This window comes from Pelodiscus sinensis, chromosome 11, assembly GCF_049634645.1.
Source record: "Pelodiscus sinensis isolate JC-2024 chromosome 11, ASM4963464v1, whole genome shotgun sequence".
Lineage (NCBI taxonomy): Eukaryota > Metazoa > Chordata > Testudines > Trionychidae > Pelodiscus > Pelodiscus sinensis.
Genome location: NC_134721.1, coordinates 42,498,586 through 42,522,993, shown reverse-complemented (window position 1 = coordinate 42,522,993; position 24,408 = coordinate 42,498,586). Strand labels below are relative to the sequence as shown.

Sequence of the window (24,408 nt, the reverse complement as noted above, 5' to 3'; positions counted from 1 at the left end):
CTTTGCTGGTTAGTCCACACCACAGACCAGTTTGTGGCATCACAGCAAGCTAGTGTGGAAACAGGTAAGATGTTGCAAAGAGGTGAAGAAATAAGCAGCTTTAGCAGACAAGCCCTTAAGAAATGAGGATCCTGTTTCCAGGCAGCTATCCCTAACAATAAAGGAGGACTAGCAGGACTGGGAGAGGTCAGCTGCCTTCCTAAGAAACCTCCAGAAACAATTTTGTAAAAGGTCTGAGCTGCTCTACCTCCCATTAAAGAAAGAACCCTTCACACGCGCTGTCCCAAAGCAAGAACTGGAGCGTGCAGCTGATGAGCAGTTTGGCTTGTTTCAATGTTTCCCTGACCTGGGCCTGACCGTGGGAAAGGAAGCTTGACTGGCCTATTGTCAAGGGGAGCTCCTTGCCTGTAAGTTCCTCTTGCAGCAGAGCTAGAGCGCTTGCTGCTGACCTCAGGACAGAGCGTACCACGTATTAGTCTACGAAGTGCTGTTGATCAGCCATGTGAAAAAACTGCCCCCGGCCAACAGGAAAACCCTCCTGTGCAGACATGAGGGGCCTGACATCTTCAATCTAGCTAATGTCAGTCAGGGAGGTGGCGTAAATCAGAAAAACTCCTTCTGTTGCATAACCTGCACCTTCCTAGGGGACTCTGCAGATGTGCCTCCTCCGGGAAAGGGAGCGTTCTCAAGACAAGGCCCCTCTCTTGGACCGGAATCACCTGGTTTGAGGAGACTGGCAGCAGAGGTGAAGCAGCAACTCCTTCTCACACCCTCAAAAAGTGTGGTCAACCAGGGTGCCCTTCATGCTAGCTGGCTCTGGTCACTGGGGGAGATACTCACAAGAGCTCTCCTGTGTGAGACAGACACGCTAATCACAGGGACTGAGTACAGAATAGTATTTCCTTCTCACTCTAAGTACCAGTACTCTGGTATTGCCAGAGTATTTCCTCATGGAACTCTTCCAAGTCTCTCTCCAACCACAAATGCCGTTGCTCACTGTTTTCTTCTTTTGCTCTCAGGTGGGCATATTCCTAGTCTAGTGTTATGGAGTGATCCAGACAATATCCCTGGAGCAGCCTCTCTCTTCCAACTCAGCCTAAAAACCTGGATTTGGCTGACCTGAAAATATATCTCATTGTTTTTCTGCTTTTCCTCTGGCACCGCTTCTACCCTAGGTCCAGTCCTCCTTGAGACCAGCAGTCCCACAGCTGTCAGATGTCATGCAGTGCCTGGCATTTCCCGTATTTATGAGCCACAGATTTCTCCTGCATCTGGATCATCTCAGCAGTCACCTGCTCATGCAGGTGCTGGTGCCATTGCTTCTTTACCTGCCGGGCTCCATGGAGGCTAACCCAGAACTTTCTCTGAAGAATGACACACTCCTTTTCCAATGTGTTGATTCACAGGCACAATCAAGTGGCTTCTCTCCTCTGCAACCAGCTCTTTTTGTCTGTCTTCTAGTAGCTAGGGTTGCTCAGCCAGTTGCAAGGAGAAGCCAGCCCTTGAAGCTTGCCCCTCAGTATCAGCTCCTGGGGCAACCCCAGGCTTCACCAGGACTTCAATATCTTACTTCCCCGGTGACAACCCCTTGGTCCAAAGTTCTTAGAGGGCAGCATCTTCTAATTGGACCCCTTCCCCCAAGCTAATTTACCAGTTACCCAAGGGCATTGCTCTTCTTGTGTCCCAAGTCCTTCCTTCAGCTTTTGTAGCTGTCTGAGTCCACAGCGCCCAGATGGCCAGCAATCCAGGTACCCCAAAGGCAGACCTGACTTACACGCCCATCTTGGCAACAGCCTGTGCACCTGAATGGCACGGACACGTCTCCTCCTCTTGCAGCAGCTGTGGCAGGCCAGCCTGTCTAGTTGCTGCCATTGCTGAATCTGTCACCAAGCCAGAGACTGGGGCATCTGGGAACAATACCAGATGTTCTGTCACTCGGGAAGGGGGGGAGGGGGGCACAAGTTTCACAACCAGGGCCAGCACAGGCACCAATCTGCACTCTCATGCTTCCTGGACAGGGCAGGGGACGATGGATTTGCTGGGCCCTTGGGCAAGGTGGGGAAGGGGCTGGCTCTGTGCTTCTGGAAGGGGCAGGCCCTTGAGCAAAGGAACGGGGCTGAGGGAAGCCAGCCCTCAGTGCCACCTGGAGCACACACAGTCCCCCCAGGCAGCCCTCAGAGCTGCCAGGAGCCACCGCCCAGGGAACCAGCGGCAATTTAAAGAGTCTGGGGCTCCAGCCACTGCTGCTGCTGTAGCAGCAACATCTGCGTCCAGGAACCGTGGGCCCTTTTGAATCTATGGGCCCTGGGGCAGTAACCCTCCCCCATTGGTGGGTTTGCTCCTTGATGGGGAGGCATTTTCAAGGTACCACCAGCAAAAGTGTGGGGTGTCCCTACTCGCACCCTGTGGCACAATCTGGCACTGCAGATGTGCCCTACGTTAACTCCTCCTGCCTGGGGTTTCAACAGAGTCACTGAAGAGTTTGCACAGCCAGCAGCTGCTGTTGGATTGCAGTGTTTCCATACATTCATTGTTCTGCTGCAGCTGGGTCATTACAGGTCCCCTCTATGGACACTGTGTTCCCGAATAAAAGTGACTATTCTAGAATTCCTGGAGAGAGTGTCCTCCAATGGCAGCTATGCTAGGAAAGCCTTTGCCAGATATTCCACTACCACTGTGCCAGTCAGCTTCCCCAAGCAGACAAACTCTTGGTAAACAGTCTTGTACTCAGATGGGAACTGCATTCCCCAAATCCTACATCATTAGACTGGAGCTTCTGTCTGGGGAGTAGCAAAAGAACAGAAGAGCAGAAAAGAGATGCCAGCACATCACATAGCCAGAGAGAAACTGAGCACCAACCTCACCCCTTTATGCTCCAAGTACAAGCTACATTTTTCTGAATTTTCATTCCCTCCCATACACACACAGCTATAATTATACCAACCTCTCCCACTTCTAAAGCCCATCAAAAACCCCTCTTCACTGCTCATGCTGCTCCCCCTGGCAAGAGGCTGAGAGAACACACGTGACAGGTTTTAGGTTGCTTAATGAAATACTGGAAAGTGCCCAAATACTATGGTAATATGCACGGTATAAGAAATTGACTTAGACACGATATAAGACTGGAATCAGAGGCTTCTCAATTGGCTTTACATATTAATTATACAATACCTACTATATATTCTCACATTGAGAGTTTTCACTGAGCTAATTACTGCTACAGAATGCAGATTTCCTTTTGTAACCTCAGTCCACCAATCTAGCAGACAAAAGCATAACAAAGATCCAACAGCTGGAAGATGAAGTCATGAAAACTAATTGGAAATCACTGGAAACATTTTAACTATCAACATAATTAACCTTTGAAACCGATTATCAAGGGACATGGTGAATTCTTTTAAGCTGGTGTAGCCAGACACAAAACCTCATCTTGTTTTTCCACGAGCCCCATCTTGTTTTTCCCCCCCCCAGAGAGCAAGAGAAAGGCAGTCAGCCTTTGATGCCCTGGGAACACAGGTTTGCTGCCTGTCCCTGACTCTACCATAAACAGAAACCAGACAGTAAATGGGCTAGCTGACGACCCGGGGCCTCCCGTCGCCCTGATGGCTAGTACCAGTAATTGACACGCCTGCACTGTCCCAGAGAGGAATCTTCGCCCATCACATACCAGAGGTGCCCATTGTCTGCATTTTCCCAGGTGTAAATTATGCTTTGCACCCTTCGTGGGAAACTTGGCATTCAAAGCCATTTTTCCTTAATGGCCACTTGAGCCCAGGAAGAAGCCTACATGACCCAAGGGGTATAAAAGAGGTTCAGCCGCCCACCCCATTTGAGCTCCAATCATCTATACCTGCTGGCAGGTATTGATTGTCTCCCGAGGTCTGTGGGACGCCCAACCTCGCCCTACTTCTTCCCGAGGGATTGAGAGAAAGACGCTGGCCACGCCAAGTCTGGAACGCAGGGGTGAGAATATATACCTGCTATGTGTCTATTTTGCATGCATTTAATAAGAGCTCAGAGAACCAAAAAGGTTTCATGGTACCTGTAAGTAACTTCTTAGTGTAATTTCCTTTGTAGTGGCTGTGTTATCTGTAACACAGCAGTAGCATTTAACAACTAAGTTTACCCTGTAACAATAAAATAGTAACTGTTTAAGCTTTAACCTGACTCCTTCAGTTGCTGTAACAGAACCAAGCACAATTTAAAAGAACTTCAGCCGGTCATAAGGGACTCACTGCCCTGACCGTCGGCTGACAGCTGGCTCCCCCCCCCCCCACACACCTGTCCTCTCCTCCCCCGTGCTGCTGCCTCTGTGGGAGGCAGCGGGTGTGTGTATGTGCATGTTACCATGCAGGTTAACCAATGAGTCCAGGCTTACTGGGTAACCGTGTGCAGAGTACATGTTAACATCCCTAATTTAAATAGATGAAATCATGAAATTTACCATATTTAAAATCCTACGACTATGAAATTGACCAAAACGGCCCATGAATTTGGTGGGGCCCTAGCCATAGCGAGAATCCAAATGCTGAATCTGAACTAGCCATATTTGGACCCATTTCCACTCTTTTCTAGAGACACACTGCACACCCCCAAGATATCTGACCATCTTGTTGTCATGAATGGATTTATTCTCACCACACTCCTGTAAAGAAGTTCTACCCTGATGTTACAGAGAAGGAACTGAGGGACAAGAAATCGGTGGCTGAACCCAGGGCTCCATTGTCCTGATCCCCCATGTCATTCACCAGACCATCCTTCCTCTACTAGCTTTCCACTAGACAAAAACATTCATGGAAGCAGCAAATTTAAGATTCAAAGTATAAGCCATAGCACAGATCAGAGGGGGAAAAACTCACAGTCCCTCCGAGCCACATATGACAATCTTCAGAAGTTCAAGAGCTAGGGCACATCTGCCAGGGGTCGGGGTTTTAATACTGCTGTGTATTAAAAACCTGAGATACACATTAACAAATCACCTTAGAAATTTGACCTAGTTAGGTATTTACCCCCGGGCACTGGAGAGGCATGTTATCCACTTGATGGACAAATGCTCAATTATGGGACTACTAAACTGCAAATTACTGCATCAGAGCCAGTGCGTGTGCAGCTCACACGCTCAAAATCCTGCTGACCTGCGTCACTGCCACACGTAGTGGCAGAGGTGTTGGATTTATGCTTCTCTCTGTGCAACCAAGGGTGTGTGAGGGAAGATTGTTTAAAAGAAAATCCCTCTCCTACTCCTAAGGATCACCTGCACCTTTGCTCTGGCACGTAGCAATCTTGGGGGGCGGGAGGTCTCGGACATCTTCCTCTCCTCTTGCCAATGCAAAAGGGACGTGGGCACCCTTCGGCATTACCCACAGAGCCGCTAACAGCCTTCAAGGAAAGACTGTCCATTTCTCCCCAAGGCGAAATCCCTGACTGAGCCACAGCAGCAGGGATGGCTGCAGAAGGGTGAGAGAGAAGAGGCTGGTGGAGTGCAGCAGAGAGGGCAGGATTCCCACCCAAGGAGGGAAGCAGTGACAAGAGATGATGGGCTGGACTGGAGGAGCATTGAGGGTGGAAGTGTCACTCCCAGGACAGAAGCCTGGAATTTCCCACCCCAGACAAACAGGGGGAGAGCTTAGTGCCCAGGCCTGCAGCACACCTCTCCTGCCCTGCATACAGCGTGCCCATCCGCTGCACTCTAACGCCAGCCAGCAGGAGCACAGCCGCCTTCACACTCTCCATCCTCCATCACAGCTTTGCCCTGTGGCTGCGGCTCACCTGCAAAGGAGGGATGGTGCTGTGGCAGAGCACACAGCTACGAGTTAATGTCCAGCTCTGCCACACAATGAGCAAGTCATGCTCTTTTCCTGTGCCCGTGTCTCCCACCTGTACAACAGGGACAACAGTAATTCCCCAATCTCACAGGGGCAGCATGGGGATAAAGCCACAAATATTTGGGAGGTTCTCAGAGCTTGTGGTCGTCGGTACGTAACAGCCCTATCCCAGGACAGAATGCCTGTGATCTAGATACCCTGGAATCATCTGCATCTATACGCTGTTGGGCTGGGGATGTAGGGGGAGGGAAAAGGTTGCTACATGGGTGGATCTGAGTTTGGCACCCCTACTGAACCAAACTGAGAGAACTTCAGGGAGCCTGGGCTCAGTGGGAACTTTGCTCTAGTGACCATTTGCGGTGTTGGCAGCTGCTGCAGACAGTGATTTCCAGTACCCCTTTATCTCTGACAGAGGGAGGGCGTTTGAGAAAAGCCTGGAACAGGAACAGAGCAGGAGGACCCTTGGATGTTTGGGGTGAAAAAAAGATTTCCGAATATCATTCCAAACCTCTCAACTGTTGCTGACCTTCACAGAGCAGCTCAGCTAGCCCTCAGCCACTTTCCCACAGTGACTTATTTGACTTGACTGTCTGAATCCCCCTGCCTCGCGCTGTGGTTTCTTTCTTTCCATCTTCCAAGCTAACTGTGAAATAAACGTGCATATTTGCAAACGCCCCCAGCTCTCCAGGAACCCTAGCCCCGCCCCTTCAGCACACACATGCTCACAAGGTTCTCAGTATTAGCTCTCCCTCCCTGTGGCTGGGTCTGTCGTTCACTGTATTTCTTGGAACTGCAGCTGCACAAAGAGAAAGTCAGGGCATTGCTCACCAGAACCCAAACCACAAGCTCTCCAGCTGCACCGCTCCATCCGGCAGGCAGCCTGCGGTGCAAAGATGGGGAGATGGAAAGAGTCTCATGACTAGGGCTCAGCAAATACCTACAAAAATCACCTTACCTTGTTTGTGTCTATTAGCGAGAATCCAAATGCTGAATCTGAACTAGCCATATTTGGACCCATTTCCACTCTTTTCTAGAGACACACTGCACACCCCCAAGATATCTGACCACCTTGTTGTCATGAATGGATTTATTCTCACCACACTCCTGTACAGAAGTTCTACCCTGATGTTACAGAGAAGGAACTGAGGGACAGGAAATCGGTGGCTGAACCCAGGGCTCCATTGTCCTGATCCCCCATGTCATTCACCAGACCATCCTTCCTCTACTAGCTTTCCACTAGACAAAAACATTCATGGAAGCAGCAAATTTAAGATTCAAAGTATAAGCATCAACCTCAGACACTTGATTTCTAGGCCTGGATGACACTTAAAATGTACGTCACGCAGTGGCATGAAAAATTTACACCCAAGTGTTGTAGTTCTACTGACCTAACCCTTCCCCCCACTTCCCCTTCTCCCCCCAGCATACAGGCAGCTAGGTCAATGGAAAAATGCTTCTTTCAACCTAGTTTCTGCCACTGAGGGAGGTGGATTATTTACACAGATGATAAAAACCTTCCATTGCTGTAAAAAGAACCTACACTATGGATGCTAACCTGCTATAGCTGTGCCGCTGAGGCACCCAGAACAAGACAAGCCCTAAAAGTTACTGATCATCATCCACTCTGGGAACAGAAACAAGGTATAATGTGTGTTTCCAATCAAAATGAACTCATGTGTCTCATGCATGGAAGATCACAATGAACTTCTTCATGAATGTATAGAGGGCCATGATTTTCATGACAATTATTGGTCAGATTCATGGAATTATGCAAGCCATTTCCAGGAAATGTAGGAGTTAAATTTAAAAAAATGAATTTCATGGAATAAGTTATTCATCACAAATTATTCACTGAAAACAGACTCTTCACAAGAAAAAAAAGCATTTGAAAAACATCTTCCTCAAGAAAGCTTTTCAATGCTGAAAATTAACTTGTGTAATTAACTTCTTCACCCCATCCACTTCTCTGCCACTCAGGGAGTGTCTACACAGCAAAGTTTTTCAGAATAACGGCTGTTATTTTGAAACTAGCCAATTAGCCCATCATAAGTCGGGATTTTCAGGTCTTCTCTCCAGAGCGCTCTCGCTCTGTCTCTCTCTCTCTCTCTCTCCTCCTACTGCCTCCTCTGTCTCTCTCAGCTCTCCTCTGCCTCCTGCCTCTCTCTGTCTCTCTTTCTCTTCTCCCCCTCTTGCCTCTCACTCTCCCTTTCTCTTCTCATCCTGCCTCTCTCTCCCCTCTGTCTCTCCCCGCCCCCTTTCCCCTTCCCTCCCGCCGTGGCACTTAGCTGAGTGCTGCCTGCTCAGCGGTGACGTACACGGCCAGGGGACAGAGCCATGTACATCACCCCCTCCTTTCCCCTCCCACCCCAGGGGAGCCCAAACAGCCCCTTGAGCTATTGGCTCCCTGGTGGCCCGGCTGAGGGGCGCAGCACTCAGCTGAGTGCCACAGCAGGAGGCGAAGGGGGCAGTGATGTACACAGCCAGAGGGAGGGGCTGTCTACGTCACCAACCCCTCCCCCGCGGCGGCCCAGCTGAGGGGCGCACCACTCAGCGCCACAGCGGGAGGAGGAAGGGGGGCGGTGACGTACATGGCCCTGCACCCTGGCCGTGTACATCACCGCCCCGCCCCCCTTCCTGTCCCACCAGGGCTCAGCTGAGCGGCACAGCATCAGCGCCACTCAGCTGGGCCGTGGCCAGGGAGCAAGCAGCAGCAAGTGGCCGTTTGGGGTCCGGCTGCGGCCAGTGGCTGCACCACCCCCTCGCCAGGTCTGCTTCCTGCCCCCCACATCCCGTCCAGTCCCACAGCACCCGATCCCCCCCCAGCTTTGCTTCCCGCCACCCTTCTGGCCAGCTCCGCCCCCCTTCCCTTCCCTCCCTGGCGTCCCGCCCCCCTTCCCTCCCTCCGTGGCACGCTGCGCCACTCAGCTGAGCCCAGCAGGGAAGCAAGTGGCAGCAAGCGGCCGTTTGGGGTCCGCGCTGCACACCCCTCCCTCGCCAGGTCTGTTTCCCACCCCCTTCCTCCCATCCAGCCCCACAGCCCCCGATACTCCCCCAGCTCTGCTTCCCACCCCCTCTTCCTGCCAGCCAGCCAGCCAGCCCGCCCCATAGCCCCCGGACACCACCCACCAGCGCTGCTTCCCTCCCCCATTCCTCCAGGCCCCCCCTTCCTCCCCTCAAGCTCCACAGCCCCCGAACTCCCCCAGCTCTGCTTCCCACCCCCCTTCCGGCCAGCCCTGCCCCCCTTCCTCTCCCTGCGTGGCGCCCTGCCCCCTTCCCCTCCCTGCGTGGCGCGCTGCACAGCTCAAGTGAGAGGCGCTCCCGTCGGGCCCCGGCAGGGGAACAAGCAGCAGCAAGCCGCCCTTTGGGGGAGCACGAACCCCAAATAGCCGCTTACCTCCCTGGGCCCAGCTAAGCGACACTCCTGCTGGGCCCAGCTGAGTGCTCCCTTGCCGGGGCCCAGCTGAGCACTGCTCAGCTGGGCCCGGGGTGGCAAGCGGCCGTTTGGGGTTCGCTTGCCCCTCTGCCGGGGCTCAGCTGAGCAGTGCAGCGCTGAGTTGAACTGCCACGGAGGGAGGGGAAGGGGGGCGGGGCGCTGACGTACACAGCCAGGGGGCATGGCCGTGTACGTCAGTGTTACAGACGCACAGACAATGGGCTACTATATATATGATAACTATGCGAGCGTCTACACAGCAATTTCATTATTTCAAAATTATTTCGAAATAATGGACGGCTTATTCTGACTTCTGTAAACCTCATTCTACGAAGAATAACGCCTATTCTGAAATAACTATTTCAAAATAAGACGTGTGTAAACGCTCCACTTCTGCTATTTCAAAACAGCCCCTCACCAGGGCCATTCTAAGTTATTCCTCCTGGGGCTCTAAATCGAGATAGCACGGCTCCATTAGGGAAACCTGCCTCAGACTCATTTTGAGGCTTCCCTGCAGTGTAGACGGGTGATTTCGAAATAAGCTATTCCGGGATGGCTTATTCTGAAATAACTGTGCAGTGCAGAAGTAGCCTCGGGGTGGGACACAGTGGGAACTCTGGATGTGCACTGCTTTAATGAGGTCATCCTACCTCCCATTTGCATTAGGAGGCTGCCATGCGAAAGCTGTCTGCAGAGGTAGAGTGATTCATCTTAGACTTTGGTGGAGAACTCATGCAATCTCTTGTAAGTACAAGAGAAAAGAGGCTGCTGATTCCCAGTCGTCCTCCAATGTCTAGAGAGCTGTATCACAGAAACCCTGCACAGTTTTGCGCCACTGTTACCCTCCATCCTTAGACTCAGGGCAGGGGTGCTTTGGTTTAGTACTGTGCATACTGAAGGGCAAGCCAGGACATACCAGGTGGGCTGTAGGCCAGAGATGAGGTGAGTGGGCCCAGCCGCGTGTGAGCCCAGCTGCATGTGGGATGACAGAATTTTATAGATTGGAAGCTCATTTGGACAGGGACTGCCTTTTTGTTCCGTGTCTGTGCAATGCCGAGCACAACAGGGCCCGGCCTACGACTGGGGCTCCAAGGCTCTGTGAAATCACAGACGATACATATTAATACTGCTCAGTACAATCATAAACACGAGCGTGTAACTGCGTTTTTCTTCCACATAACACAAATGTAACAGCTGCAGAGGCAGGGAGATAGCACATTAACCTGCTTATTCTCCCAGCCACTCTGACTCTGGCACGTCTCAGCACCACCTGGGAGCGCCCCTTTGTACCCGAAGGCAGCAGGTTTGAGGGTCAGCAGCCAGGGTGGTGCACTGCCTGGGAAGCGTTCAGGTTAGCATTGGGAAGACAGTGAGGTATACAGCAGTCTGGATGTGCGTGCGCGCGCGCACACAAACACACACACACACACACACACACACTTACACTTCCTGGGAATGTTTTTACATGCGGGTTTTTTTTTTTTTCCAGAAACGGCACTTTCCAGAACCCAGGACTCTAGGCAGAGCCTAATCTGATCGCCCCCTCGCTGTCTGTTTGTCCACTAGCTCCCAATTACTCTGTAACAGGGCACGCAAGGCCAAGCAGGAAATGTGAGCAAATGGCAATGACCTTGAAAGACATGGAAAATCCCCCCTTTGCCCCTTTTAAACACTAGGCCTCCAGGCCAGCTCCATGTTCAGAAGGCAGAACAGCTCATGGCAGTCCTGGTTCATACCCTGGCTGGCAGCATGGGGAAAGGCCACACGTCACTCCCACACAGACCCTAGACAACTGCATGCTGGTGGGGCACTGCAGCTGTCATGCTAGTGCTGGGATGCTGCCCCCCCCCCCCAAAAAAAAGGCGATCCCAAACAAACTATGAGGTGGCTGCCTGGATATCTCCAGCATTCATCTTTATCCTCTCATAGCTGGCCCTGAATATTCACATAACGCCAGCTTCCTCTCAATCATGTGGGTACTGACCATTAGGGATGTAAAATTTAAAAAGCCCCACTAACCAAGTAACCAACTGAAATTCAATTGGTTACATGGTTGAATGCTCCTGGTGGCAGCTGGCAGTTTAACCAGTTAGGTTAACTGATAAGCTGATGCTCATCGGTTAACCGGTTAAACTCTTACACCCTTACTGACCATTATAAAAGGCAGGATCCTGAATGACATGAACCACTGGCCCAATCCTGTCTGGCCATTCCTGTGTTCTGAAAACCTCATGTAGGCTACTGTTGGCGAGGAGCAAAAGAAACAGGTTGTGGATTCTGTCCAAGCTCATCTAAAGGCTTTGTTCAAACAACTTTTCCCAATTACATTTCTGCAGTAGTTTTGCCCAGCTTAGTCCTGATTTCGCACCCTGTGTTTTAACTGCTAACCCACACTGCCTCTCAGCTGAGGCCCTGAGAACGATGGGCCCAGTCTGGAACAGATCAGGACTCCAAAGAAGCAGAGACATGAAAGGCAGGAAAATAAGAGCCCCCGTGTGGTACGAAGGCAGGGAGATACAGGGAACAACTAGTATGGTAGAGAGGCAACATCCAGAGCTTGCACTAAATCACTCAATTCCACACGTGCGCAGGTCCATGTGTGCCCCTAAAGGCAAACTGCCTCCTCTCTGCTCAGAACCGAGGGGAACGATTTGAGTTTGCCAAGAAGGGTTGGGGATTTTTAATTAAAAAGCGACATTTCCAAATCTTTTTCAGGCTCTCCTGGCTGCCCTAGAATAACTCATTTTATCACAGGATCTCAAAGTCCTTTCCAAAGGCGGCCAAGCAACAGCATCTCTGCCTCACACCCAGGGAAGTTAGAGCCCCAATGAGGGAAGTGATTTGCATTGGGTCACACAGCAGCTCACTGGCAAAGTGGGGTGAGAATTCAAGTCTCCTGGCTCCTAATCCATTGCTCTAACCACTAGACTATGTGGCCTTCTGCTCTTGCTGGAAAGTGATGCAATTTGTGGAATTCACAAGGAGTCCGAGGAATAAAAGCAGGGGCTTTGCATTAGAAATCGTCATCCAGCATCAATACTGGCTTCTCAAACAGACAAACATTGGGCTGCTCACATGTAAAATACTGGAGGAATCCCCCACCTTGCAATCTGTCTATTTAAATACACAGATTAATGAATCCAGATCTTCCCTGTTCTTCTCCCGTTTGTAGGGCTCTGAAGAAATTAAAAGGTTCATAATTAAGGTTAACTAAAAGTTCAGTTATAACCCAGGAAAGCCCTCTTTGAGCAAAACTTTGATCACATGCTCATAGAACATATTTCAAACCAAACAAAATGTTGCTCAGGGAATGCCTATGCTTGAACGTGAGGGTGGGATTCCCAGCTTGCATCGTCAGGGCTCGACAATTAGGGCAATCTACTCGCCCGTGGAGAGTAGATTTTAGCCTGGCACGGTGCCGCAGTGCAATCAGCGCATGCACAGCGCGGTCTGCGCATGCACAGCATGCCAAACCGTGCAGCTGGCGAGTAGGGCTCACCACCGCCTGTCAAGCCCTGTGCATCGCTATACTCACACTGGCTTGATGGCTGTAGCACTGGCAACACGGGCAGTGGTGAGCAGCAGTACAGGCTAGTCACCGTGAGTACAAACCTGTCTGGATCCCGTGAGCATGTGATCAAAGCACTTAGATCATGACACCACTCCCCAGGCTGCTGAGGTGGTAATACTCTTTTGCACTAGCATGAGCCTCTCTCTGCAATCTAGGACTCACACTCCTATCTGATAGTGGCAAGTTGGTAGTTTCCATGCTTACTTCCATTCGAGAGCATCAGAGTTATACATGAAACAATACTCCTACTCTTGCCAAAATAAGCAAAGAGAAACCTAAGAAATGTACAACTAGGGATTCATGTTTCCTCCTCTTCCCCCCAATCAAAAAAACCCCAACCTTGACTCTGGCCCATTGCAATGCTAACCAACTAGCTATCCCTCTTCCTGTCTTCGTACACTGAGTCTCAGAAATGTGCATCACAGAAAACGGGGTTTACGATTTTACATACACACACATCTCCTAGGCTAAATAGGTCTCTCAGTCCTGACTCCATCCTTTCCTCTTCACAGGGCAGTGATCTGTGTTCTTTATGACTCTGAAAGGTGCTAAGATCTTAGCAAGCCACAGGGCTGTGGAAATGTCAAAGGCTGCGGGTAAGGCTGCAGTGGGCTGATGGGCTCTGACAAGGCCTAAGGTGACAGGCAATACTAGATAACTGTTCTGCAGGGAAGAGAGCGAAGGATAACGGAGAGCTGTCCCTTCCTGTGGCCCCGCTTTCAGCAAACCCACAAGGCGCTTCAGAGGGCTCTGGAGGGACCCAACTGTTCCCCTCTGGCAGGAAAGTGGGATTTGGAGGGAGACAATGTCTACTTCTAAACAGAGCCTTCACTTGCCTCAGTGCCAGCCTCACTATTCAGGGAGGAACACAGACCCCGGAAACTCAGTTAATCAGCACAGCTACAGGAAAATAATTCCTGGAAGTCAAAGGACCTTATGGAGTAGGGCGTGAATTTGAGCCTGGAGTGCCCTCTAGGGGACAGACATGTGTGTTTCCAAAATAATAACTTTCTAGCAAGCAAATAATAGAACCAAATTAAAAACTCCTCTATGTGAAATTATGATAAGGCTTAATTTAGTCTGTAGTGACACATGTAAGATCACACCTGGCTTGCCTCTGGCTTGAACCATTCTTCACCTGATTTTGGCTAATACAGAGGCTAATACACCTGTACACTGAACTGGGGTCTCAAACTCAGGGCTGTCCATCCCTATCTTCCAAACTCCCTCCTGCCAATGCCCCCACCACTTCCCACCCATGGCACCTTGTCCCCCAGGGATGTGGCCGTGGGGCTTACCAGGGGAGAGGAGGAGCCTGGGGCAGCAGTTCCCCATGGTTCCCTCTGCCGTGGGTATGCAGGGTGGGGAGACATGAACAGTGCTACCACACTGCACTAGCTCTCCCCAGTAACCCCTACAGACATGTCCCTGGGTGCCATGGGGGGAGAGGCTGGGATAGTGGCAGGTAGAGGCCAGGTTTGGGGGACTGGAATGGACACCACCTCCTACCCCAGGACTCCCAGGCCGGATTGCACAACTGCTCCAGCTGGGATGGCCTGCGGACTGAGAGTTTGAGACTCCTGATGTAGAACAGCAGCACACAACCTCGCCTGGGAGTCTGTGGAAGGTATTTCCCCCAAAAGACCATGGCCCCATTGTGGAATTATAGCCTGCCCAGACTACGTTCTTTGGGGCAGGGACTGTTTTTCTACATGATCTAGGGCAGTGGGGTCCTGGTCCATTTCAATCCAGAAAATCAGATACCAAACAATAACTATACATCAAAAACAGAGACCACCTTTGGCAGGAAAATCTCCACCTATGCAAACTGCTGAGATGGGTAAATCTAGGATAGAAATACAGAAATAAATCCAACACCTTGCTTGCAAAACGCTTTTGGCATCTTAAGCCTTTCACTTTGCAGTCTGAAATCTTATGCAGCCTTTGAGAAGGCAGGAATTTTCTGAGAGTTTAGTATCAGCTTGTGAAGAGTGGGAGGGATTCTGCTCTTTTCTGGACATCCCAGCCATTCAGTTAACTAAATTGCCTGTAAGGATTAAAACCACAGACAGTGAGTCCTAGAGAGTCCCCAGAAATGCCAGGAAAGCTGGAAGTGAGTTGGCAGAAAGCCAGGAGAGCCAATGAAAACAGTGTATAGGTTTTAAATTGGAAGCAGTGGTCTTCCTGTGCCAGTCTGTGTGTGACCAGAGGAGATCTGGGAGACATGAATTGAGACAGGGAGCCAGGCATGAAATTTCCAGTGACATCCATGCCTTGGGAAGGACACAATCTTGGAATAACAAATATGTGAGTAGAACAGGGAATGGTTAGTCAGATATGATCAGGTTATTTTCTTTATTTTGGAGTTTGTTGGACTTCTCTGTGCTGAGTCCATGGCCTTCCCCCTTACACTGTAATTTTCCATACTGAATGCCAGGGAAACGATTGCCTGCATTTTAATCTTTCTTTTTTTAATTGCTCTGTAACACCTAGTAACCAAGTAATGTTCATCAATTATCGGGTAGTTGAGTCGACTACTTGCATTCTCCCCCTTGCTGCCTCTATATCAGATACAGCAAAGAAGGGAAGGGAGAAACAGGAGTCAATGTCGCTTGCCCGCCCCCCAAGCTACTGCCTCTCAGTCCCAGCTCGCGCCAGGTCCAGGAGCTACCCCTGCCGGTGTGCCCGGCTCTTACTACATTTCAACTGCAGAGCTGCAGAGGGGGTAAGCACCTTCCCTTATTGACTAATTGTGTAGTCGATACAAACGGTATCCAATTATCTGCCTCTTAACATCCTTAGTTGCAATGGCAGCACACGCAGCGCAACACCCACCCTTGAAATGCACCATGCAGAGATCAGTGTCTGAAGCAGCAGAGAGGAGGAGTGGGATACCTACTCAGCTTGAGCAACAGATGATACACAGCATGTGGTGCTTGGAGAGAACATCTGCACAAAGCATGACACTGCTCAGTATCTGGGCCTGTCCCACCCACTCCTATCCAAGTATCCTCCCCCACAGCCATGCTCCCACACAGTGTCAACTGGCCCAGGTGTTTGCTGGGATTGTGATGAAAATGGTCTTCCCCACACACATTTTGAGGACAATCAAAAAAGAACTGAGCTCCCACTCCTCTGTGTCAGCTTGACATTAAACTAGAGGTCACTGTTGGGAATGGTGTCAGTGCCCAGGTAGAAAGGACACATGGCTCAGACGTGGCTCAGAATACAGTAGCTTCATCAGAGCCAGCAGCAGATGCTCCCATTACTCAATACAGGCTCAACGGAACCAGACCTGAGGGAGACACAGACATCCACAGCTGCAAGAGTGCAGCTCAGACCACCTCACCGCCTCTCTCTATGCCACTGCTGACCAGCCTGTGACATTACAGAAATGATGTCACAACAGAAGCCGGGAAACAGCAACAGCTACAAGAGAAGCAGCAGTAGAAGCCCGTGGCCTATGATGCTGCTGCTCTAAGTATCTGTTACACTCAGAAAACTCTTTGCCACAGGGTAGACTCCCTACTCATCACCACAGTCCCACTACTGCACCCTCTCACCCTCACTCTTTGGACCCTTTGCTATTTCTTCTTCCCTTTCCAAATGAAATGACACTTTGGAAGAACAGAGGAGTCATCCTAATTTGGCAGCAGCATCGATCACCTGCCTGCCAGTCTTTGACCTCTCACAAGTGCCTGCCTGATTGCTTCCTCCTTCCAGTTAGGGTGGGCAAATTAGATCTAAACTAGCGGGTGGCAAGACATGCCACGTCTCCCTACTAAGGAATTTGCTGAGCAAGAAACATTCCCAGGAGCCTAAACAAAGGAGAAATGTGAAGCCTTTTGACTCTCTGGTAGAGTGCCAGCAAGGCTAGGGCGCCCACGCGCAGAAGGGGGGTGATGCTGAGATTCCATGCAGGGCTGGAAAAGGACTCCATTTTATTGGTTAAAAAGGCACTGTGTCTGGATTATCTATGGCTTGTCTGTACATTTTTGGTATAACCTCAGGTGTGAATTTAAACCACTGAAGCTATACCTGGATCAGCCCCTCAGTGGGCACTCTTGTTCCAGTTTATGGTGACCTCCTTTAGGTTTAATTTAGGTCACTTAAGCTGCTCACACTGGGTTGCTGCCTGCATTAAACACCCTCAAATACAGCACTGTAATTTGGGCCAGAGGAGATGCATTTACCAAACCATGGAAACATATGAACACAACCAGGAATGCTCTCTTGCATTAGCAGTCATGGGCTGCCATTCATGCAGTAGGCCTTTGTTTAAGGACTGGTGGGCTGGTGCTGCAGGGAGAGAATTAAAGCACAGCATTGATGGTTTTGACTTTCAGAATGTACATGCTCCCTGCGGTATTTGTGCCGACGTTGCAGACGTTAATTAGAGGTTCAGAGGCTGGACGTGCTCTCAGAAGCTGACAGCAGCAGCCCTATCTGTGCCACACAGCTGCAAGACACCATTCTTTTTGGGTGCTGATTTTGGCTTTAGCTGTTGAAGGGCAGATTTCTAACACAGAACAATCATCACTCAGGGCACTTGCTCCAAATGGGATCACAAGCGAAGGGGATAGGATTCTTCACCTAGGGCCTGCCTGTCTTCCCATTAAAATCTATGGGAGCATTGCCACTGACTTCAGGAAGAACCGGGATCAGGCCCTGACACTCTTGCCTGACCAAATAATAGAAATCCCTCCCTCCAAATATTCTATTTTCGGTTATTAAAAGAAAAGGATGGACAACCTGGGGACTAGAAGTTCTCTCTTTACATACAGATCAGGTGCGGCACATCTAGGTACTCTCCCAATTAGGGATGTAAAATCCTGTTTAATCAGTTAACAGATTAAAGATTTATGATCAACTGGTTAACCACTTAAACGGGGGCAGGTGAGCTGAGCACTCCGAGCGCTCCTCCCGCCCCCCCCCCCCCCCAGACATGGACAGGGACTGCTCTGGCTGGGCTGGAACACCCCTGCCAGGGTGGGCTCCACTAGTCTGGACCAGCCACCTGTCCACGTCATGCAGGTGCTGCTTCAGCCCACTGGTTAACCGTAACAGGAAAGCATCACCTGCTTAGTTAACCATTGACATCCCTAGTACCTCACCCCGAGCTAGAAAATGCTTCCTATATGAGCCATGTATTTCAGTCTCCATGACTCACCCCGCCTTTGGCATCTCTGAGACTGCCAGTGGTTAAGGGGGCTAACTGTATTAACCGTTTTTGAGACGTGGGCACCTGCCTAGGCGGAAGCGAGCAGACACCCACCACTTGAGTTCACAATGGCCACCAACCTGTAGTCATATCATAAAAGCATTTAGTTACTAACTAGCCTGGACCAGATTTGAGACAGTGAGCTCCAGGTGTGAAGATTCATGGCCAAACCCCTCAGCCAGCCAGTTCTCTCGCCTGACTCAGAGATACGCACCCCACCTCATCTAAGACCCACACCAGAGTCCCAGTTCTTCAGGGCCTGCCCTGCTGAGGCTACCCAACAGCCATCAGAAGGCAACAGCTTCCCTCCCCTACCAACCTGGGCTCAGTCTGAGCCAGCAAAGGCAGAGATCGGAGCCAGGTATCCCACCACCAATAGCCTGAGATTTGAAGAATAGCAATTGCTACCTTCCACCACAGACTGATTCAGTTAAGTTAAGCTCTGAATAAATGCACCATTGTTCTGGTATCAAAGTACCAACCGCTGGGCTTTATTAAACTGTCCTTAGACTATGGAAAGTCATTACCATAACAGACAAAAGGACAGGACTCCAGCTCCTCCCACCTGTGGTATCCTTGCCACTAGCCAAGGCGCAACCTACTCACTAACAAAACCTGCCCTAGTGTGGGGCTGGGAGAAACGTGGCTCTCTCCTCCAGCAGGGAAACAAAGTTGGCCTACAAAAGTCTCAGGAATCTCTTTTCTGCTCCCCCCCATCACCTGTCACCCCAACGAAGTGTAAGGTGGTTGGTCTGGGCAGCTCATCACCCAGAGACACTCATGTTGTACAAAGCAAGGCAGTGCACAGAAGAGCAGCCTAAACACCTCCTTCCCAAGGTCTTACCTCCGTCTCGGGCCGAGGGATGAAAACTGGGGGTCTCATCTTGAGGGTTAGTTCCCGGAAATCCCACTCCCCAAGGACGTACTGGACAGGCATCCTGCAACAGGAGCGGGTGGGTTACATACCACATTAGGACCAGATACTCCTGTTATAGACAAGCCCCCTGTATTGTAGTCACTTTGTCAACCCCCAAGCCATGGGCACGGACACTGCAACACCTTTCCTCCGGGAGGGGAGAAGGGGGGGGGGGAAATGCCTGGTACCAGTGTTCCCTGTAAGCTGGGCACTTGTGCAGCCACTCAGGGAAATTGAAATCCAGCCCAGATGATTAGCTGAGTGACCCCATTTATTCTGCACATGGATGGAAAAAATCCTGGTACTGCTAAAGATCCTTGGCTGTGCAACACAGGGGGGCCTATTAAGGATGGGAGTAGTGCCTCTACTTCCCCTTCCAAGAGAGACTATAGCTTTTGCCAACAACTGAACTTTGGGACCATAGCTTGGTCCTCTGTGGGGCCCCACAACTAACTTCTCTCTTGGAGCAGTGATCACTATTGCATCCTTACCAGGAAAAAGCAACTTGCCACCTTCTCCCAATCAGACAATACCAGGAGCTGGCAAATCCATGAGCACTGGGGCAGTGAGGGGATAATGTATGAAGCCCAGCAGCCACTGACTCATGGGGGCCTCTTCTACGATTCCCTACACAATCCTCTGTCATGCACTGCAGTGCTAAACTTTTCTGCAAGACATAAGTGTGTTCCATAACCACCAGCCACAGGAATAACTGGGAGGGTGCAGTCTGCAGTATCCAGAGAAGTCTCTAAGGATTTCCGGATTGCCCCACCATCTCCAGTTCCAGATGACTGGCAGACACTAGGCCCAATTCACTCCTATACCAAGAGATCCTGTGTGTAGGGGGGAGAATATGGGTTTTGCCGACTCTACAGCAGCCAGGGAGTCCCCAACATGAGGAGACTTCCTTAGAGGCTGGATCTGCCATTTTCAGGGTGGATTGTGACAGCCATTTAACACTGCACAGCAACATGGCATGGAACCAAGAAGAGCACTGTATCCACTGGAAACTGACAGGCAAGTGGAGGCTCAATATGCTATTGAAAGTTTCTCTAATGGACTCAGAGCCAACATTCAGCTGGGCCTGGTCTCTTTGGTAAAGTTCCTCCCCATGTATCCTCCTCATTCCCATGGCAGAATCTGCCACTCCCTTGTCATTCAACACTGACACTGTACCGGCCTCTGCTCTGGCACACTGCATGTGAGTGCAGCTCTCCTTGCACTGTTTGTTTCCTCCATGCCATCTCCTTCCCACTGGAAGCAAGAGAGGCTGTGATGACTTTGGGGCAGTCCTACCTTTGTAGCCGTTTCATGCTCAGCCACTGCACCTGCTGCTGCTGCTCGGATGTGAGCGGGTTGGAGAGACTGCTAGCACTCAAGCTGTGAATCTGAAGAGGAGATTGCTTTAGTACCTCTGCAGCTTGCTCCCCTCTTTCCTTTGTCCCCAGACAGTATCTTTATAAGGCATTATAACATTCATCAATAAATGGCACCCCAGATTCCTTGAGATCTCAGATCATTAGCAGAATCAACAGGGAGAGACTCAAAAGTGACCGATTCAAACAATTTCTCTGCATTACCTGCCAGGTTCTGAGATTGAGAGAGAAAGGTACTGTCCTGGACACAATCTGGGTGCCTGTTTCCCATGCTACAACCAATGCTAACCCTTGCAGATTCCTGTACAGCAATCATTGCAGGGAGGGGGCAAAATGCTTTACAAGGGTTAATGAATTTTGCTCCACCCCCATCCCCATACAAGACAGGGAACTGTCATTCTTCCCATTTCACAGCAACAGAAACAGAGGCATACAGAGATTAAACCACCTAATCCAGATTGCTCTGTGACCCTGTGGAGGAGCCAGGAGCACTGTGACCACACAACCATCATCCCTTCCACACCACTTAACTGTCTTTGCTCCCAGGACGTAGGAAATGATATATTCGCTGGATTCCTGTGCTTCGGGGATCCTGTTTGCCTCAAACACACCATGCCAGTATCTGACCAGTTCAGCAGCTGTCGGTTTGGCACTGAAATTCTGCCTCGGAAGCAGGTGATGGGGGTTTAGAGAACAGCACTTGGAAGGACGCCCTCCTTCCCTTTCACAGCAATTCAGGAGGCCTGACAGCATCCGGCGCAGGGGGCTGGTGAGAAGCCTCATTTTGTCAAAGGCCACTTATGGTTTCCAAGATGCCACGTGTGTCCTTTCTTCCCAGGCCACCTTCACCCGGTTGAGCCAATCCCAAGTCTTGGCAGGTAGGAGGCACAGTGTCCTCACCACCTGACACTCTCACATCACCACTGCTACATGCCCATCAGACACTGCTGCTGCAGGAATCTTCTCACGCCCACACCCTTCAGGCACGTTCCTGACAGCGAGGCTCCAGCTAAGGGCGTCACTCCTCTGCTGAGCTGGAGAGAGAGAGAGTGCACATGTGGCATATGGGTTAGCAAGTCTAAAGGAATCCACTCAGCAAAGAATCCACTCCTCTCCCCAGTAAAGCATTCATGGTCCACACCACAGCACAACTATTCTTCTTCTCCCCAAATGCATCTACGTCTAAAGAGCTGAGATTAAACAGCAGGGAGCTAGTAGGGGCAAGACACAGGGATTAGGAAATGCCTCTCAGTCACCGGCGCCATTTTGCCTTGGTCAGTAGCAACTGAGAATTACCAAACTACTGCCAGAACTGGCTCCAAGTGCTCCCCGCTGGCATCCAGAAGAGGCAGTGACTGGAGGTGGAGTCCAGACTGTAGGTGGCTGTTGCTGGAGCAGCATGTGGGGACCATGGCCTGCTGCTGCTTGGGCCACGGATAAACAGACTCCAGGCTTCAGCACCAAAACCTGCTGGCAAGGTGTAAAATGGGTCCACAAGCACAAGGGCCACTCAGCTAGGATGGGCCTGGCAACACATTTGGTCTGGGAGGAGTCAGGGCACTTCTTGGTCTTGGACCTTTTCGTCCCACCATGCACCTGAGGCGGCTCCATGGGGCTGCCTGTCCTCGGCCCTGCTTCCAGTCTCGTCGCCTTGCTCCTCCCAGTCTTCCCCAAACTCTGCCTTGGGGCGCTGTCCCAGCTTTGGCCCGGGAGGGGATGCGGCTCCTCTCAGCCCCGCTCCCTGCGGCGGCCGTAGGGTCTCCCGACCCCCAGCCCCGGCTTTCCCTGGGGCGCTGCGTGACAGCCCCGCAACCTGCCCGCGCGGCAGAGGTGACTCGGCTCCCTCAGGCAGCGTCCCGCCAAAAGTGCAACGGCTACAGGCCGGGCCCCTGCCCAGCGCGGCCCGCCCCCCCCGGAGCCACCAGGCTCGCGACCCGCCTCCCGGAGAGCGGCGGGACTCGCGCGGGGTGACTCGGCGTCTCCCCCCCTCCCCCGGGGCGCCCGGCTCACGCACCCACCGCGCCTGCTCCGCCCGCGGCCCCGGGAGAGGCGGAGCCTGCAGCCGCCCCCTTCCCGCGCGCTCCTGGCCTGGCGCTTCCCGCGGCCCCAGCGAGCCCAGCGGCGGGGAAGCCGCTTCTCAGCCCGTCCTTCCGGCCTGGGGAAAGGGCCGTGCCGAGGGGGCAAGCGCCCCCCCCCGCAGTGCCGCTTGCCGGCGCAGTTTGCAGGAGAGTCATGAGCCCCGATGCCCTGGGAGAGCCTCCTTATCCAGAGGGGGGTGCCCCCCACGAGCATCTGTGCTGCTGCACGGGGCGCCCTTTGGGGGCAGAGCCTTTCCTGGGGTTGCCAGCAGGTCTAGAGAAGTGATTATTCCCCTTCATTGGGCTCTGGTGAGGCCGCAGCTGGAGTGTTGTGTCCAGTTCTGGGCCCCCCCACTACAGAAAGGATGTGGACGCATTGGAGAGGGTCCAGCAGAGGGCGACCAAAATGATTTGGGAGCTGGCGCACATGACCTACGACCGTGGTCCCCAACATGGTGCCCGCGGGGGCATTTGCATGCGCCCGCAAGGTGCTCGGGGCTGGCCTGGCCCCGGGCACATGGCGCGGCGCTTGCGGGGAGGGTCAGCCCCGGGCGCGCAGCGCTTGCGCGGGGGGGAGGGGGGAGCGCCGGCCCCAGGTGCGCAGCGCTTGCGGGGGGGAGGGAGTGAAGCGCCGGCCCCGGGCACGCGGCGCTTGCGGGGGAAGGAAGCGCCGGCCCCAGGCGTGCGGCGCTTGCGGGGGGGGGCGGAGCGGTGGCCCCAGACGCATGGCTATGGGGGGGAGGGTGCCCCCAGGCATGCGGCTATGGGGGGGGGAGCGCCCCCGGGCGCGCAAGTGTCCCCACCCCCTGGCAAACGGTGGGCAAACGGCCACGCCCCCTGGCGCCCGACAACCTCAAAAGGTTGGGGACCACTGACCTACGAGGACAGGCTAAGGGATTTGGGCTTATTAAGTCTGTAGAAGAAAAGAGTGAGGGGGCATTTAATGATAGCCCTCAACTTCCTGAAGGGGGGGTTCCAAGAGGATGGAGAGAGGTTTTCTCAGTGGTGACAGATGGCAGAACAAGGAGCAATGGTCTCAAGTTGCAGTGGGGGAGGTCTAGGTTGGATATTAGGAAAAACTATTTCCCTAGGAGGGTGGTGAAGCACTGGGATGGGTTCCCTAGGGAGGGGTAGAATCTCCATCCCTGGAGGTTTTTAAGTCCTGGCTTGACAAAGCCCTGGCTGGGTTGATTTAGTTGGGATTGGTTCTGCCTTGGGCAGGAGGTTGGACTTGATGACCTCCTGAGGTCTCTTCCAGGCCTATGATTCTATGAAACCTGGCAACAGCTGCAATGCGAACAACCAGTAATTGGGAGGCTGGTTTTAGCCACCAGCACGAGGGTCTCTTCTGCGTGGAACCTGAAGAACAGTTCTGTGTAAGCTAGAAAGTTTGCCTCTCTCACCAGCAGATGTCATTTTTTATTAAAGCTAACACTAAAATTATCAAATACACATCTTGGAGTGGTAGCCTAGTTAGTCTGTTACTTTAAAAACAAGGAGTAGTCCTCTACCACTTCAAGGTATGTCTAAACTGTAGCATTTTCCCAGGATAGGTCCAGTATCCCGAAATAGCATTTTCCATGTCTTTACAGCATGCTTGTTATTTTGAAATGCAATCGAAATAATGAGCATGCTATTCCGACATCCCGGTAAACCTTGTTCCATGAGGATTAAGGGACTTGTCAGAATAGCAGTCTATTTTGAATTAGACTATCTTGAAATAAGCTACGTAATTTGCGTAGCTCAAATTGCATAATTTATTTTGAGATAGCACCCAGTGTAGACGCACCCTTATAATCTAACAAAATATATAGTATATTTATATATATATATACTATATATATTGTATATAGATGTATAGTATCATGAGCTTTACCTATGGAAAGATGTCTGTACATCTGGGTATAATGCCTCAATTGTGCAAAAGTACAAAGATTGGTTTAAAAGTCATAAAATACATATAATACACAATCAGCAGTATCCTCAAT

At 51.5% G+C, this 24,408-nt stretch overlaps 1 protein-coding gene across 9 annotated transcripts in view; it reads right to left on the bottom strand.

The window, feature by feature from the left end:
- Window positions 1-22,530, bottom strand: part of HEMK1 (HemK methyltransferase 1, mitochondrial release factors N(5)-glutamine) — a 131,651-nt gene extending 109,121 nt beyond the window's left edge. For 4 of the 9 annotated variants that reach the window (XR_012906541.1, XM_025187008.2, XM_025187007.2 and 1 more), the window contains exons 1-4: window positions 21,939-22,342; window positions 20,874-21,376; window positions 20,263-20,354; window positions 18,895-18,988 (exon numbers count right to left, since the gene is read on the bottom strand). Coding sequence is in view for 7 of the 9 variants with exons in the window: in XM_025187008.2 (XP_025042793.1) it covers window positions 18,895-18,988; window positions 20,263-20,354; window positions 20,874-21,125 (438 nt within the window). In the remaining 2 variants the exon portion in view is untranslated. The other 5 variants (XR_003090219.2, XM_025187005.2, XM_075939448.1 and 2 more) reach the window with 3 other exon arrangements.
- Window positions 22,531-24,408: the final 1,878 nt, after the last annotated feature.